At 45.6% G+C, this 15,484-nt stretch overlaps 1 protein-coding gene across 4 annotated transcripts in view; it reads left to right on the top strand.

The window, feature by feature from the left end:
- The window catches only part of LOC138303595 (zinc finger protein 615-like), a 64,074-nt gene extending 48,936 nt beyond the window's left edge, over nt 1-15,138 (top strand). For all 4 annotated transcript variants that reach the window (XM_069242874.1, XM_069242876.1, XM_069242875.1 and 1 more), the window contains one exon: nt 12,530-15,138. In XM_069242874.1, the coding sequence (XP_069098975.1) occupies nt 12,530-13,365 (836 nt within the window). In that variant the 3' untranslated portion in view covers nt 13,366-15,138. The remainder of the gene's footprint in view (nt 1-12,529) is intronic.
- Nucleotides 15,139-15,484: the final 346 nt, after the last annotated feature.

Raw genomic sequence — 15,484 nt, 5'->3', positions numbered from 1 at the left:
CGTGTCCTGCCCAGGGGGGTGGCCAGCTGTACCGGGTTTGCCGGCCAGTCCCGGGTTTCCCCCAGCTGTCCCGGCAGACTTCGGGCAGTTTAGCTCATGTCAAGGTTTTTTAGAGCGGGCGACTGAATACGGTGTGAGGTGTCTTTTAAAATTTTCGAAAGAAGGGATAATTAGCAGCTGGTGTAAGAAAGCAATTTAATTCAAAGGCACGACACTGGCTTCAAGAACATATATTTTATTTATGTTCTTTGTGATTCTGCTTTAATTTTATGCTGGTGGCTGCAGTCATTCTGCGCAGAGTTGAGGAAAAATTGTAGTCTTTATTTTTGTTTAATTAAATGCCCCGGTTTTTTACTTTATAATTCTGGTCACCCTGTGCCTAGGGCTTTTAAATTGTGGTGGAACCGGAGTTTTATACTGTACCCTCAGGCGGAGTAGCCTGACTTGGTGGGGTAGCTTTGGCTGCCCAGTCCCTGCAGGGGCCTTGTCCTTTGCCCTCGGATGGGACCTATATCGGTGAATTTACTTACGATTTACCATTATTCCCAAAATGCAGCTTCACGGGGCACAAAGCAAAGTGGCGAGTAACCCTTGTTCACACTGGACTTGAAATGTGTAGAGATTTGTTAAATCGTGAATTTCCATTTGAGCTTAGCCTTCATCTTATATTGCGGATACACTTTTCTCTTCTGTAATGTGAGCGACATAATTTAAGTGCTTGCCTCTGCTGCCATCCAGTGGCGGGAAGCCAGCATTGATGTAGAAAGCTATTAAAACGTCTTATCTTTATAGGCGGCACAATGTATTTGTTGTACGTTCACCGTCAGAGAAAATCAGAAAACTGAGCTGGTGCGTTGAGCTCAGTGACTTTCTCCAAACCCTCTTCAAAACAGACCTTAAGACTCGATACTCTCCGTGGCCCAGGCACACTCTAATTACCGCCTTTGTATCTCCTTAAAAAGATCAGGCCTTCGGTATAACTCTTTGCACGGTGCGCCCTTCAGGACACAGTCACAGATTGGAATGAACAAAGATCTAGAGTTCCTGTCCATTTATGAAACGCTTAATAAACTCTGCAATTTTATCAGAAGACGTTCCACTGTTACTTATAATATGTTCGTAAAGTATAGCATACCTGCCAACATTTTAGAAGAGGAAACTTGGACATTTCCAGGAAATATTGGGAGAATGTATTCCCCCCCCCCATTGCCTTCTACTGGGACCTGAATCAGGTTACTGTTATGTTTGGGATTTGCAAGTCTGCTGCTGCCGGATAAGATGTTAGATAGGCAAAGGTATATATTTTTTTCCTTGCCTGTCAGGAGCACGGAGAAAGCGCTATGGCAGGCAGAGGGAGCATGACGCAAGTGCTGTGCACTGGCCTGCAGGAGCAGGTTACTGGTAGTGCATACTCCGAGTTACACAAGACTAGGCCCTGTCAGCTGAATCCCACAGAGGAATCAGGTTTTTACTTGCAGGGATCGGGAGGCGGGAGACTAGCCTGGATATCGGTAGTCTCCCGTCTGACTCTGGAGGGTTGCCATGTATTAGTATAGTGCTGTGATATCGTGCAGTAATGTTTACAGTTAGGCCCTCAGAGTACATCTGTGTTAGTAATCCTGGCGCTGGAATTGCATTATCCCAGTGGGGTAACTTATTGTGCACTATATCAGTACTAACTAAAAATAACAATTGGAAGTAATACTGAGGATTTATGTCAAGTTAATTATTTGTTTGAACCAAGCTGGCTTGGTAACGGATGACATTTATCATCTGTGTTGGAAATGGCACTTTCTGCAGGGTTATCCCCAAACGTTTTGCCTTTCTCCAGCTACTTTTCTGACCCTCTTTTTTAAATTTGGCTTTAGCACTCTGGGCATTTTACCAGTGCTAAAGTGTATGTGCTCTCTCTCCTAAAACTTGGTATGATCAGCTTCTATCTGTTTGGCATATTTAATTTACTGGTTAGTCCCTTGTAAAGTGGTATACCATATACCCAGGGCCTGTAAATTAAATGCTACTAGCGGACCTGCAGCTCTGATTGCGCCTACCCCATAATTAGTCTTTCATACTTGTCTCAGGCCTGCCACTGCAGTGCCTGCATACACGGTTTACTGCCATATTAACTTGGCAATTTAAACTACTTGCTAAGGCTTAAATTCACTTTTTATTACACCTAAGTCACCTCTAAAGTAGGCCTTAGATAGCCCTAAGGGCAGGGTGCTGTGTATGTAAAAGGTAAGACATGTACCTATATGTTTTTTACATATCCTAGTAGTGACAAACAGCCTGTTTTGGTTTTCACTACTGTGAGGGCTGCTTCTCTTATAGGTTAATATTGGTTAATATATAGGTTAATATTCCCCTATATATTCTTAAGTATTCATTTCGGATCTGAGAAGAGGTGCGTGGGCATGTTTGGTATATGTGGAACGGTAGTGAGAAATCCTGCTTACTGGTGTAGTTGGATATTACATTACTATTTGAGAAACACTGCTTTTAGAGAGTGGGCATTTTTGTGTGCTTATAACACTATGTGCTTTGTAGCCTCAATCCAATCCACGACTAGGACAGAGTGACAGTTACACATTGTGCATGCTTTCCGTGACAGCCACAAAACAGAAGGGGATGGATGTGACAGACAAGACATCTACAGCCATCTGCAGACGGATCATCTTTCTGGCCTGGGAGAGAGGGAAGTGGGGGGCACTTACATTGGTATAGGCTGCGTCCTGCCATCACACAAAGGGCTGATAAACCCGCTTACTGATGTCTGGAGCCAAGGGCTGTGTTGAAAGAGGCTGTATTACACTTGAAAGGGTCCCTTTGAAATCACCCCTTGAACAAAGACATTTTGAGTGGAAGTACACGGGCTCTGACCCCATATTTTGAGAGCACTTTGGAAGTGGGACTCGATCTCTGTCAGAAGGACTGTTGAGCTGCTCAAAGGACTCAAGTAGACTGCTCTTCTGCTGGTGGCCTGCTGGGTGGCCTAAAGGACTCACTGGATTGCTTTTCTGGTTGTTGGCGTGCTGCCAGCTGCTTCTTAACTTTGGGTTCACAAACCACTAGCAGCCCCCCCCGACCCCTCCCCCAATCCACAGGCAGTGTTCTCCAGGGCCTGGCTGTTTCCTCCCACCCCTGTCAGGAAGTCAGGGGTTTAAGAGGATCCAGAGAATATCCCCTGTTTTGTTTTTATCTGGTGCCAAAGAAAAATACGTGGTGCACATTTTTTTCAGTTTCTATTGTACCTTGTGTGATGAGAAACACTTGGTGAGCATTTCAGTGTTCATTTCATTGTTGCCCAAAAGTAGCAGATGGTGAGCGCTCCAATTTTCTCCATAGTACGACTAGCGCTGTGGGGTCTCCTCAGCAGGGCCCCCCTGACTAGGGAAATGGTGACATGCTGAAGTATTCTCTCTCCTACCCCGGACCTTGCCAGCTGTGGGAGAACTCCGTGGCTGACCGCATTTGTCGTGGGAGACGCGGAGAGGAGGACTCGCAGCCTGAGGATCAGGAGGAGAATCTCTCCCGTCGGTGTTGTCTGCTGCCTTTGTGAGTGGAGCAAGCTGGTCCCCAGGGAAGCAGGGACCTCTCTGAAGACTTTGGGCCCCGGGGGAGCCTTTTAACTGTCCTGCGCTCCTGCCAGGTACAGTGCCTTAAAGCCTGTGCCACCCTGGGGAAATCTTGGACACTGCCTGCACTGGTGTTGAAGGGGCATGCCCTGTAAATCCCTGCCATTCTTGGAGGCATGGGCTTGAGGGCTAAGCCTCATTTGAGGTCAAGCTCCATCTGACACAGGTGCTGTGACCGTGCTTAGCCCCTGAGTTGTGTGTTCTCCACACCCACCATGCCAGAAGTTACTGCCGTTCACCAGTGCTCCTATGCCACCGGTAGCTGAGAGTGCTTTCTCTTACGTGGGGTATAAAACGCTATATTAACTGATTTGTCACGCTCTATAAGTGTTTGATTGAATGATTGATATCTTGCCAAATTATGTATGTTTTTTCTATGGCTATGGATGCGACAGCCTGCACTATTTAAACGTGTTTTCAGTTAGTATAGAAGCTATCGCCAGTAAAGTGCGTTTGTGACTCTTGCATTTTTGTGTGGTGTATGGTGGTCCTCATGACTGGTGCAAATTCATACCTTAGGTACCCACTAATGTTATGATGCATATCATGTGACATACAGTGCAGCTCCTGTTTATTTCCTAACCTGATGCATTCCATGCCCTGAGTACTCACTGATGTCATGAAACATATGTTGATTCTTGCCCTGTGGGGATACCGAGTTCTATCAGCTCTGTCTTAGGAATTGCATAAATAGGTACATTTTTCATGATTCATGTTATTCTGGTATATGCATGTCATGTATAATATACCATATTTTTATATAACCCCGTGTGAAGTTTCTTTTATAGTGTATTTATTGAGTCACTGGTGTAAGTGTCTTGTGCAAATGCTTTACACATGACCTCTGGGGATAAGCCTGGGACAAGCCTGACTGCTCTGCACCAAGCTACCAGGGCGTGAGCACAGGTTATCTATGGTGTGTAACTTACTTGCCCTGACTAAAGTGGTGGGCTCTGCCTGGCTTAGTTGTCTACCCTAGCCAGCCGGAAACCCAATTTCTAACAGTCTGGTTCCACTTAGAGCCACAGAGTGTTACTAGGAACCTGCATCTGTTACTAAGAACTACTGACTGTGAATAGGAACCACCATTACGAAGAACTACTGACTGTGAATAGAAACCACCATTACTAAGAACTACTGACTGTGAATAGGGACCACCATTGCTAGGGGCTGCCGACTGTTGCTAGAAACCACTGTTACTGGGCTCCACCATTGCTAGAAGCCACAGACTGTTACGAGGAGCTGCCGACTGTTGTTAGGAATGACCTTTCTCTTGATTTGCACCTCTGCAGGCTAGTTGTACTATATTTTAGAAGTATTCTGTTATTCTTAGTTGCGTACAGTTGTGCGTATTAAGTTATCTGAGCATGCACGACCTGTGTTCTGTGTGTGCACGTTGTGTGTTCGCTCAGAATGCTGTAAAAGCAGTCTCCTTCTGGCTGTGTGGGGGTGGATGGACGGGCATTGTCCATCCACCCCCTCATTCATCATGGTGCAGATGAATGAGGTGACTGCATGTATTCAGTTGTCGGCTGTCTATGTTCTATGTGAAGTCGTACAAGCGTCCCTGAATGTTTTCCACCAAAAATCTTAGACAGAAGTTTACTCTTATTTCAATACACTGACAACACAATTGTATTAGATCAAACAGAGGTTGGCCTTCAAAAAGGTCTTTGTCCAGCCTGGCTGAATATTGTAACACCAACAAGCTCTGTATTATTACAACTAAATCCAATATTTTAGTCTTTAGAAAAAAGAATATCAAGTACGGCGCTTGGTTTGTAAATTACCCAAATTGGAAAGAGTGTCGAATATTAAATAGTTGCGAGTAGGGCTAAATTACCGGGGCCTTCCAACTGCTCATATTGCAGCTCTAGTAACAACAGAGAACGCCCTTCCGTTCGCCTTCACATTTTGTTATCTACTAACTCTCTCACCTTGAGAACACACTAAGAAATACTTTAGCTGACCAGCATTTGGACCTATCAAGTTCTGAATAAGCATAGATTAAAATGGGCCTAAAAGATTGGTTTAGGTTGTACGGCCTCAGATACACTTCTTAAACGGCTAGCAACCAATTATTACCTTTGATCATCTTCTTGAGACCCTCCCTCCAATCCCTGCAGAGCCTGCTTTAGTGCAGGTAGCCAGGTAGCGCCTGGTTCCACAATCTTAGCTGCCTCTTCCCCCTCAGTGACAACCTCCTTCAAGGATTCCCTCACTTCCACCCTATAACAGTGCCACTCATCTCTCCATAACCCTTCTCTCACATGTATTTCATTTATTTTATAGCACTACTTATGCCCATGTATCTAGTCATCACACATATAATCCAAAGACAATAAATCATGTGTGTATAAGAAATGGTTCATAAGACAATGACGATACAAGGTGTAGGGGGTTATGGGAAACTGGCACTTTGTTTGCAGTATTCCCCCCCCCTTCCAATTTGTCCCTGGCTTCTGTATGCAACTTGGACTGGAGTGCACTGGGATCCTGCTAACCAGGTTCCCAGTGCCAGTGTTCTTTCCCTAAAAACATTGTAAAGGTAATTGGATACACCTTTAGCTACTACAATACATACCTAGTAAAAGATACTTAGGCACCCAGTGCATGTGGTACTAAGTGTATGCCCCTGAGGGCAGCACCACTGATTGTGCCACCCTCTAGGGCCATGCATCCAGATATACCCAGCACTGCCATTGCAGGCTGGGTGTCCTGGTGCAAACCTAAAACACAAACTCAACATGGCTCACTGTGTGTGTGCCCTGTCCACCATACACAGCTTATGCTATGGATAAGACACCCCCTGGCAGGTCTTCCATCCCTAAGGCAGGCTGCACGAGCAATATGCCCCCACTGTGTCCATGCCAACCCTGGGACATAGTGACTGAACAGAGCAACCATTTTAATACATGTCCTGGACACTGGTCAACACGTGTTTCCCAGCTACATGATGGCAACTCTGAACCCTGGGTTGTTTGGTATCAAACAACTCAGAATGATAAATCTAAACTGGTACCAGTACTGGATTTACTATAAGATGTACCTAGAGGTCACCTGAGAGGTGCCTCCTTCAAAAGCTAACTACCCTGGCACGGTTGCTGGCTGGTCCCAACCTCCTGCTCTCTGGAATTCGGAACAATGCCCTTCCTGGGTGGTGGTGCTAACACCCCCTCCTCCAGGAATGTGCACTGCCTTGCTGGTGAGCTTCAAGGGGCTTACCACCCTTGAAACTTGACCACCAGGCCTGCTGCTAGCAGCAGATGGCCTCCCCTTTGCAAACCCCCAAAGGTGGGAAACTCCACAAAGGGTAGGAGGAGTGGCCCCACCCCTAAGATGTTGCCTGCGAGGTGGACACTCCATTTCATTTTCCTCCATCTTAGATGGAAGGAAAATAGGCAATCGGGAATAGGGAAGTGACACTTCCCACAGGAAGTGGTAACGTGAGTGGGTGTAGCCAACCGAAGGTAGGTGTCCCATTGGACACTACCAGGTTCCCCCTAAAAACGCCCACCAAATTCAGTGAGCATCCCTTGCCTAGATAATCAGCTTGGAAGGACACAAAGAAGACTAGCACCAAGAAGGTCCAATGCACGAGAACTGTGGACCTGCTGCACAAAGAAAAGGCGCCAAACCCTGCCTGCTGCTCCCAGGACTCAACAATTGCCAATGCAGAGCTGCTGGACAACTGGACTGACCTCGAGAACTCCAGAGGACCTCCAGGCTTTGCCAATCACCCAAGAACTCCCTCCAGAGGGGAGGTACCAATCTGCAACAAAGAAGAAACCAGCAACCCAGTGACGGTCACTTCACTGACCGGCCGCTAACTCCTGAACTGGAAGTCGCAGCTGGACCTGACGACACACCAACGACGCGAGCCAAAACCCTGCAAGTATGCCAGGTTTGGTGGCACTGCGCCCTCCAATGGTCGAACCGTAACAATGCCATTGGTACTGGCCAGCTGTTGTCGGATACCAGGAAAATCAGCCCACCCGGGGATGTAAAAGGACCAGGAGGAAGCCCCAGTCAAGGTACTTCAGGAACACATGGACCTCTTGCTAGAAATCCCCCGTTGTCCCGCAAACGATCTGTGAACCGACTTACCTCCAGCTCAAAAAGGCATCCTTCCACACAGCTCCTGCCTCACTGATTAGCTAGGCACCCAGCCGCCCTGTAGCGAAGAATCTGCTGTGCCCCAAGGGTTCCCTACCCCTTGCAACCTCAACACTCCGAGGGGACCCCAAGGAACCACCTCTAAACTTGCCTATGCAGTGCTTTTTCAGGTGGTCCCTCGCAGTGGCCCTGCACCAGCTCCAGAGCCTTTTCTTCGCTGCTCCGGTCGGAACCAGGAGCTGCCAGAACTTCTCCAGCTGGCACAGTGTGCCCACCGACGACCTTGACGAACCTGCAAAAGAACAACTTGATAACTCAACTGTACGAGTTTATATGTATTTTTAAAGGTGACTTTCCAATGATTCCTATGATGTGTAATTATGGACAAAAAGACTATTTTTTATTAAACTTCAAAAATACTTATCTAAAAAAGTACTTATCCAATTTTGCTAATCTTGGTCTTAAAAATTACATACAAATCTGAAGTATTTTTATAAATTGATCTCAAGTTATTCTTTCAAATGTGTGAGTTGCGTGATTGATACCTTGAGTACAACAAATGCTTTGCACTTTTCCAAGATTGGCCTAACTGCTTGACCAAGCTACCATAAAAATTAGAGCATTAGGTGATTTTGTTTTTACTTGTGTAAACCAACGTGTGGTTGCCTGGACCCCCCCTGCGCAGTGTGCCTAGCTTTGCACACTACATAGAGGGCCTGCCTCCTACTGAGGTCATATGTCAACCATGCTAGTAGGCAGTATATTTTAAGAGTGCTTTGTCGGGATAAGCACAAACTCAAGATTTAAAAAGTATCACAGTGGTTGCAGTCTGCTTTATTAATAAGAAGTTATTTCTACCCAGAAGGATCATCTCTAGCAGTCTTAGAATAATGAAAGACAGGAAAAAAAAATCAAAGGTTTCCAACCTATGTCTTGTAGTTTGTATGCAGCTCTTTGATGCTAGTTCATAGCTCACTGTGCAGTATTAGGATTGTGACTTATGAACTGCAGGTAATAAAAGGGTCTCTGTAGCAAAAGCAGTAAACAACTGAGCTGTCTACATAAAAAAATAATTCTATGATCTGCATGGTACACATGCTTTGCATCAGGCACATAAACCCGCTGGTTATCTTTATGGTGGGTCAAAAATGGACTAGACAAAACTCTGGTCTCTCTCCAGCAGGTGTATTAATCACAAGTTAGCTCTACATTTTTAATATTGGCTGAAATGTGCTGCCCGCACAAGAAACTGTCCAACAGGTTCTTTTAACTCCATCAGACATTTCAAAATACAGTGCCCTGCCAAGCTCGCCACCTAGTGAGATGATTCAGGTCAGACCACCCTGAAGCCAGTTCTGAATTTCCGTGCCCAGATGGGGACTGTAGCAATTCTCAGATTTGAAGAAAGGCAGGCAGACGCGCTTTGTTTTGGTGCCGCCACAGGTTCTTCTTGGAATCGGCTGGATCATGGTTAGTTCAGGTCCCTTTCCCCAGCAGCCCCCACGCGAGACTCGCACCATAAAGAAGCGCTGCTGCGCGCGGTCTCAGTGACGTTAGAAGCTTGGGCAGACTCACTGTGAAGCGGCACAGCCACACTGGAGCACAAGCAGTCCCACCACTCTAGACCTCTGGCTTTCCAAGGAATGGGATGCAAGCTCACCGGCACACGACAGCTCGTCCAGGTAGTCTCCTTCTGGGGTTGTGCCTCCAGGACGCCACTGCATAGCTCACAGGCTACCACACAGCAGAACACACACTCTCTCCCTCTCCCCCTCTCCCCCTCTCCCTCTCTCTCTCTCTCCTTCTCTCTCTCTCTCTCTCTCTCACCTTCTCTCTCTCTCTCCTCTCTCTCTCTCTCTCTCTCCTCTCTATCTCTCCTTCTCTCTCTCTCTCTCCTCTCTCTCTCTCTCTCTCTCTCTCTCTCTCTCTCTCTCTCTCTCTCTCTCTCCTTCTCTCTCTCTCTCTCTCTCTCTCTCCTTCTCTCTCTATCCTTCTCTCTCTCCTCTCTCTCTCTCTCTCTCTCTCTCTCTCTCTCTCTCTCTCTCTCCTCTCTATCTCTCCTTCTCTCTCTCTCTCTCCTCTCTCTCTCTCTCTCTCTCTCTCTCTCTCTCTCTCTCCTTCTCTCTCTCTCTCTCTCTCTCTCTCCTTCTCTCTCTATCCTTCTCTCTCTATCCTTCTCTCTCTATCCTTCTCTCTCTATCCTTCTCTCTCTATCCTTCTCTCTCCCTATCCTTCTCTCTCCCTATCCTTCTCTCTCGTTCCCTCCCTTCATTGTCCCTCTTTATGCAGCAGTGTCCCCTTTCCAAGAGAGGAGCAGGTTGCAGTCTTCTGGTCTGATGATCCCTCACCTTCTTGGAAAGCAATAAGCTAAGGACTGTGAGTACTCCGACATCTCATGAGTAATCCCAGGAAAGTACACAGAAGCTCCAGACACTCTTTATACAGTACTTTAAACATTCTTTGTTGACTCTGAGCCTCTGTCCACAGACGATTCCTAGAAAGTTCCTCCATCTGGTGAATTTGGCTCCAGACAAGGTCTTTAGTGTTAAGGTGATAGCAGGAAGGAAGGTGGGTTTGGGACTCCCTCTCAGGGGTAGACCGAACACTGGCTAATAAAAGAGGGTACAATCTTCACACTTGCCAGTCAGCTAACCTTTGTATTCAGCCCCTCTGGAGAACAAAAGGGAGGGCATGCCCTGGAACCCTTACAGGTTGGACACTGCTGCCTCCTGTCCTCTCACCCCCAGTGATTACATCAACTACCAAATGGCCAAGTCCGCCCCGAGTTCTGCAATGCAGATTGTGTGCCTGGAAGCGGACCTCCGTCCTCCATTTTGTGTACAGTGTCTGCAGTGGAATAAAAAAAGGCTAACGTACACCTGGCGCGCAGTCGTAGGCATTCATGCACACCACAGAGGTGTAGTATGAGAGGTTGTACTGAGCTGGACTGACATTGTACACAGCCAGGCCGGAGCCCCACTCTTCTCTGTAGGCTGCAGGCCTGTCCTCTCACTCTTCATGGTGCCAACGCTGTCAGCTTCTCACAATCCAGGGAGGGAAGAGCTGTCAAGCTCTCCACTGAAGGCTCCTCTGGTGCGCCCCCCCGACCACAGACCGCTCTCGGGGTCACGCCCTTTACAGTATACAGCCACTGCGGCTCCCACTGCACACACACGGTAGTTTTTCTTATTATAAATCTTTTTATTGACAGTTCAGTAAAAAACAAATAAAAAACATAATTTTTCACTGATTTGTTTTGGTTGTGCATGCATTTCAATACCCACACACAGGACTGTTGAGTGTGCTGAGATCAAAACCAAAATGCGAAACTAAACAGACACTTGCATATGGGTTCACTCATGCAGAACCCATTCCGGAGGCTTTCCTATCCCAACACATGCCTTCACGTGGATGCACTTTAAATAAAGCCTTCTCATTCAAAGATCGCATCGCCACAAAACAGTGCACACTGCGAACTCTCCCTCTTGAAAACAGTGAGACGAGTTCAATCCGACTCCATACTTCAGAACTCCAGCCCACTAGCTTCTTACCTGGATGGAGGTAACCCTCTTCTTCGGAGCCCCATCAGTATCACACTGATCCATTGGCATTCGCCTACCCGTAGATCGTACTACCAAAGGCCTGAAGGAGTTTAGCCACGTCATTGAAACACCGAAGGAATTATATATTTCAATTTTGAAGTCTGCATCGTGCGCGAGACCAGTTACAACACATACAACTCCGTTAGAAAAACACTTCTACATACTTGGCTACACAACTTAAAACTTCAAGAAGTCAGTGTAAGAGGAGCCAGGATGTCGCCAAACTGCAAATAAAAAAAGGTCTGCCCAGCCAGGATGTGCCAAAACAAACCCTTCAACATAAGGACTCCTTCAGACCTGCAATTCAGAAAGGAACACAATCAGCCCTCTTCAGATTTTACTTTCCTTGTCTTTCTTTATCCTTTCAAATACGTCTCAGAGGAACTTGACCTCAGCCTGACCTCATGTCCCTACTTGTGGTTTGTCTGTCAGACACAGGATTTTATTGGATATCACCAGCATCAATCTTACCTGAAAGTTCAGTCCTTGATTTTCCACTGTTTGATAATTCACCTGGGTACAGTGGTGTATGGTATTCATTTGTTACTCCTACGTTCCAGGAGCTCCTGTTCCTCCTCGCTTGTTGTTTGGCCCATCAACAAAAAGCACATTCAGTCCACTTTCTTTATAAACACGCCATAAAGTAGACCCCTCTTCATGCAGTGACAACATTTTTGCGTTAGATTGCCACAAGCCCTTTGAAGCCTTTAACTTGCAACACTTTTTCAACTCTCAAATGCATACAAACATTTACTGCCCTCTTCACACTGCGCTTCCACGTGTATTTGTAAACCAGTGGGCTTTACACACACCCATCCCACATCTAACGTTGGGTACGAGTTTCCACATTTTCAACATTTAGGTCCCTTGTAAAAATGATACCTTAGGTTAAACTTAAAAAAAGAAATAGCTATCTGGTTGACAGTACTGTTTATAGGGTGTGCTGGTGTTTAAATATTTTGATTGGAGCCACTTTAGTTATGACAAAGGGGTGCTCCCCAATTAAAAAAAAGCACTTACCTCTTCGGTCTTGTATTTGTGGTAGAGACTGCTGCGTTTTGTGTTTGTCGCAGGAGTGTATCTTTTGCAATGTCGTGATTAGGTTCTCGCCAAACAATTTACATCAATGTTGTACCAGTAGAAAACTAACAATGTCTCTCCCATTTGTCCCAACAGGAGAAACTGGCATGAAAAGGGAAAGGAAAGCACAAGATTCTCCCACATATACTGAAAACCATGCATCGTGCAAAACGTTATCCAGAAAAGTTAAAGAAATGATCCCGCAGAGCTTTCAGCACGAAACGAACTCCAGCTGCCAACAGTGGTCATTGCCCAGCAGACAACTGGGTGGCAAGAGGACTCCTCTCCAAGACAGCAGCCTTGATCATTCAAAACACTATAACGAATTGGAGGCCTCGGGTGAACATTGTGTAGGTGATGACTATCACAGGATTGCAAAGATGTTGCTAAGTCAACAGCGTAGACGGCAGAACTGGTGGCCATACACCTTTGCTGACTGTGAGGTAAACGTCAGGCAGGCAGTGGGTTTTGTTCCACAACCCAGGTCACAGATCGGTAAATGTTCCAGTCTAACCAATGACTTCCAGAAAGGTTTCATCCTAAAGTCACGTACCTTGAGACATCAGAGAGCATATGCAGGAAAGAGACTGTATCAGTGCTCCGAATGTGAGAAAAGCTTCAAGATGAAGGATCATCTCATGAGGCACCGCAGGGTGCACACAGGAGAGAGGCCATTCCAGTGTCTACAGTGTACAAAAAGCTTCAGCCAGAAGCATCATCTCACCGGGCACCAGAGAACACATACAGGAGAACGGCCCTACCAGTGTGCCAAGTGCAGGAAAAGCTTCACTCAGAAAGGAAGTTTAATACGGCACGATCGAATGCATACTGGAGAGAAACCGTATCAGTGCACTGAGTGTGAGCAGAACTTTAGTCTGAAGGAAAGCCTTCTTAGACACCAGAGAGCACATCTGATGACTCTTGTGCAGTAAAAGAGGAAAGCTGCTTGAAATTGAGACCAATATCTCTGCTCTTATGTCTGGGATGAGTAGCCTAACATGACAGGACTCTGTTCAGAATGTTATTACCAATGTTATCAAGCTAAAATCTACCTAAACGGTGCAAGGCATAGAAGATAGCCTAGGTCAAAAGAGCACTTGCTTTATCCTTTGCATCGACAGTAGTGGTACCGCAGCACCAGAATGTGCACACAATTGCTAACGCTTGTTATATTTGTGGCCAAAAGAGCATTGGTCCTGACAAATTCACATGTACTGTAAGTCAAAGCACTCTTGGAAATGTTAAGTGCAGGATCAAGCGCAAAAAACACAAATTTGTTCAGCAGGTTTGGGTCCACAAATGCTCAGGTTTGCAGTGCGCCTTGAGGGAAGTAATTTGTACACAATAACTGGCCCTGAGAGCCTTGCACACACGCACGCACTCACGCATACATTTTACTCCGACAGGCGTCCACCTAGTAGTATAACATCTGAGACTCTCTGCCACCGAAGGCATGTGCCTGGGTAAGTTTTGCTCCAAGGGTGCAGCAGTAAAGGGAAAAGAAAGCAGGTAATGCGCAGAACACACAAAAGCTCAGTTCAAGTAGTGTTGTATAGGGAACCGTAGTGGAGACAAAAGCAGACTTCAAAGAGATGCTTGAAAATGGGCCACAGAGAAGATGCTGGGTTTTGAGTGAAACAACTGAGAAGAGCACACTGCCTAACAAAAAAATGCAGTACATCTATAGAAAACAGAGAGGGTCAAAACATATAGCTACAAAAATGGATTCAGGCTTCACTTTTTGATTGTGGTGTGCTTGAATCTACAAAGAAATTTGATTGGAAACTCTACGTATGGTAACAGTCTGGTCCAGTGACTTAGTGGATTGATGGGACACAACTAAAAGCTGGAGTGAATGATTGGGAACCGTGAGCATGGTGACAGCAAGGTCCAGGGACCTCGTGGACTACAGGTAACATCAGAAATATGTGTTCTCTGTAGATGTCCTAATACCAGCCTCTGAAATAAAGCTTTTTTCAAATATTAAAAATAAAGGTAGACAATACCTCACTGAGGCTACAATCAATAACAAGCATTCACCCGTGACTGTACAGTTCTACATGTTGAGTAGTTTGGGGACACTTTTGCTGATATCTGGAGATGCAATGAGAGAGTCACAGTCTGATCCCAGGAAGCAATTCTTAACTCAGTTGCCATACAACGGAGTGTAATTTATTTGGACTCCGTGGAATACTAATGTGAAATGCTGTGCAAATATCTCTGCAAAAAAGGAATCTAGGCTTAGTTATTTTGATCCAGCTCCTTTCAGGTCATGTCAATGTGTGCTTGGCCACTTTGAGTCGGAGCCCGCTGCGATACGCCTGCAGAAAGGAACCTGTACCAGTTTAACATTTGTCCTGCGTTTGGTTGACATACTTGGGATGCACTCAACTCCAAATGACCAAAATGTATCACTTTGTGGTGATAGCTGCCTATAATTGTTTGTGTTCTCCATTTTTCAGAGCATCTAGACAATAGTCATCTCATATTGTTACTTAGAGGTGTTTATGTGAAGCTCTGTCTTCTCATTCTCCATGGCCATATATTTGTTTTCACTTTTTTCTTACATGATTACAGTATTTCTTTATTCTTTGTGCCTCTATGATGCTGCTGTTTCAGCAAGCAAAGAACAATGGTGGAGGTCTTAGCTTGACTTATTGGTTAATGAGGCAAAATAAATGTTACATTTGTACGTTTCCCTCTCACTTTGTAGACACGAACACTGGCTGTTTTTCATAATGTAATCATTTCTCATTGCACCATATTTTCCACTAGTTTTATTTCTCTGCAACATTGGAGAGTATAAAGGTAGCAAAAGATGATATTTTGCCACCATTATACACATCTCATTGAGATGACATATACACATCTCATTGAGATGACATTAACACTTCAAAACTGTAGTCTCAAAAGCACACAAGGAGAACAGAAAAGTTCTAAGCACAACGTCCTGAAGGAAGGATATGGTTTTGTAGAGTGGACAAACAATCAGCTTATTTCACCTCTCGGAGAACTTTGCCATTCCATTTCAAATGATTCTTGTACTTGCTT

This window comes from Pleurodeles waltl, chromosome 7, assembly GCF_031143425.1.
Source record: "Pleurodeles waltl isolate 20211129_DDA chromosome 7, aPleWal1.hap1.20221129, whole genome shotgun sequence".
NCBI lineage: Eukaryota > Metazoa > Chordata > Amphibia > Caudata > Salamandridae > Pleurodeles > Pleurodeles waltl.
Note: the sequence above shows the minus strand (reverse complement) of the source record. Positions and strands in the feature narration are given on the sequence as shown.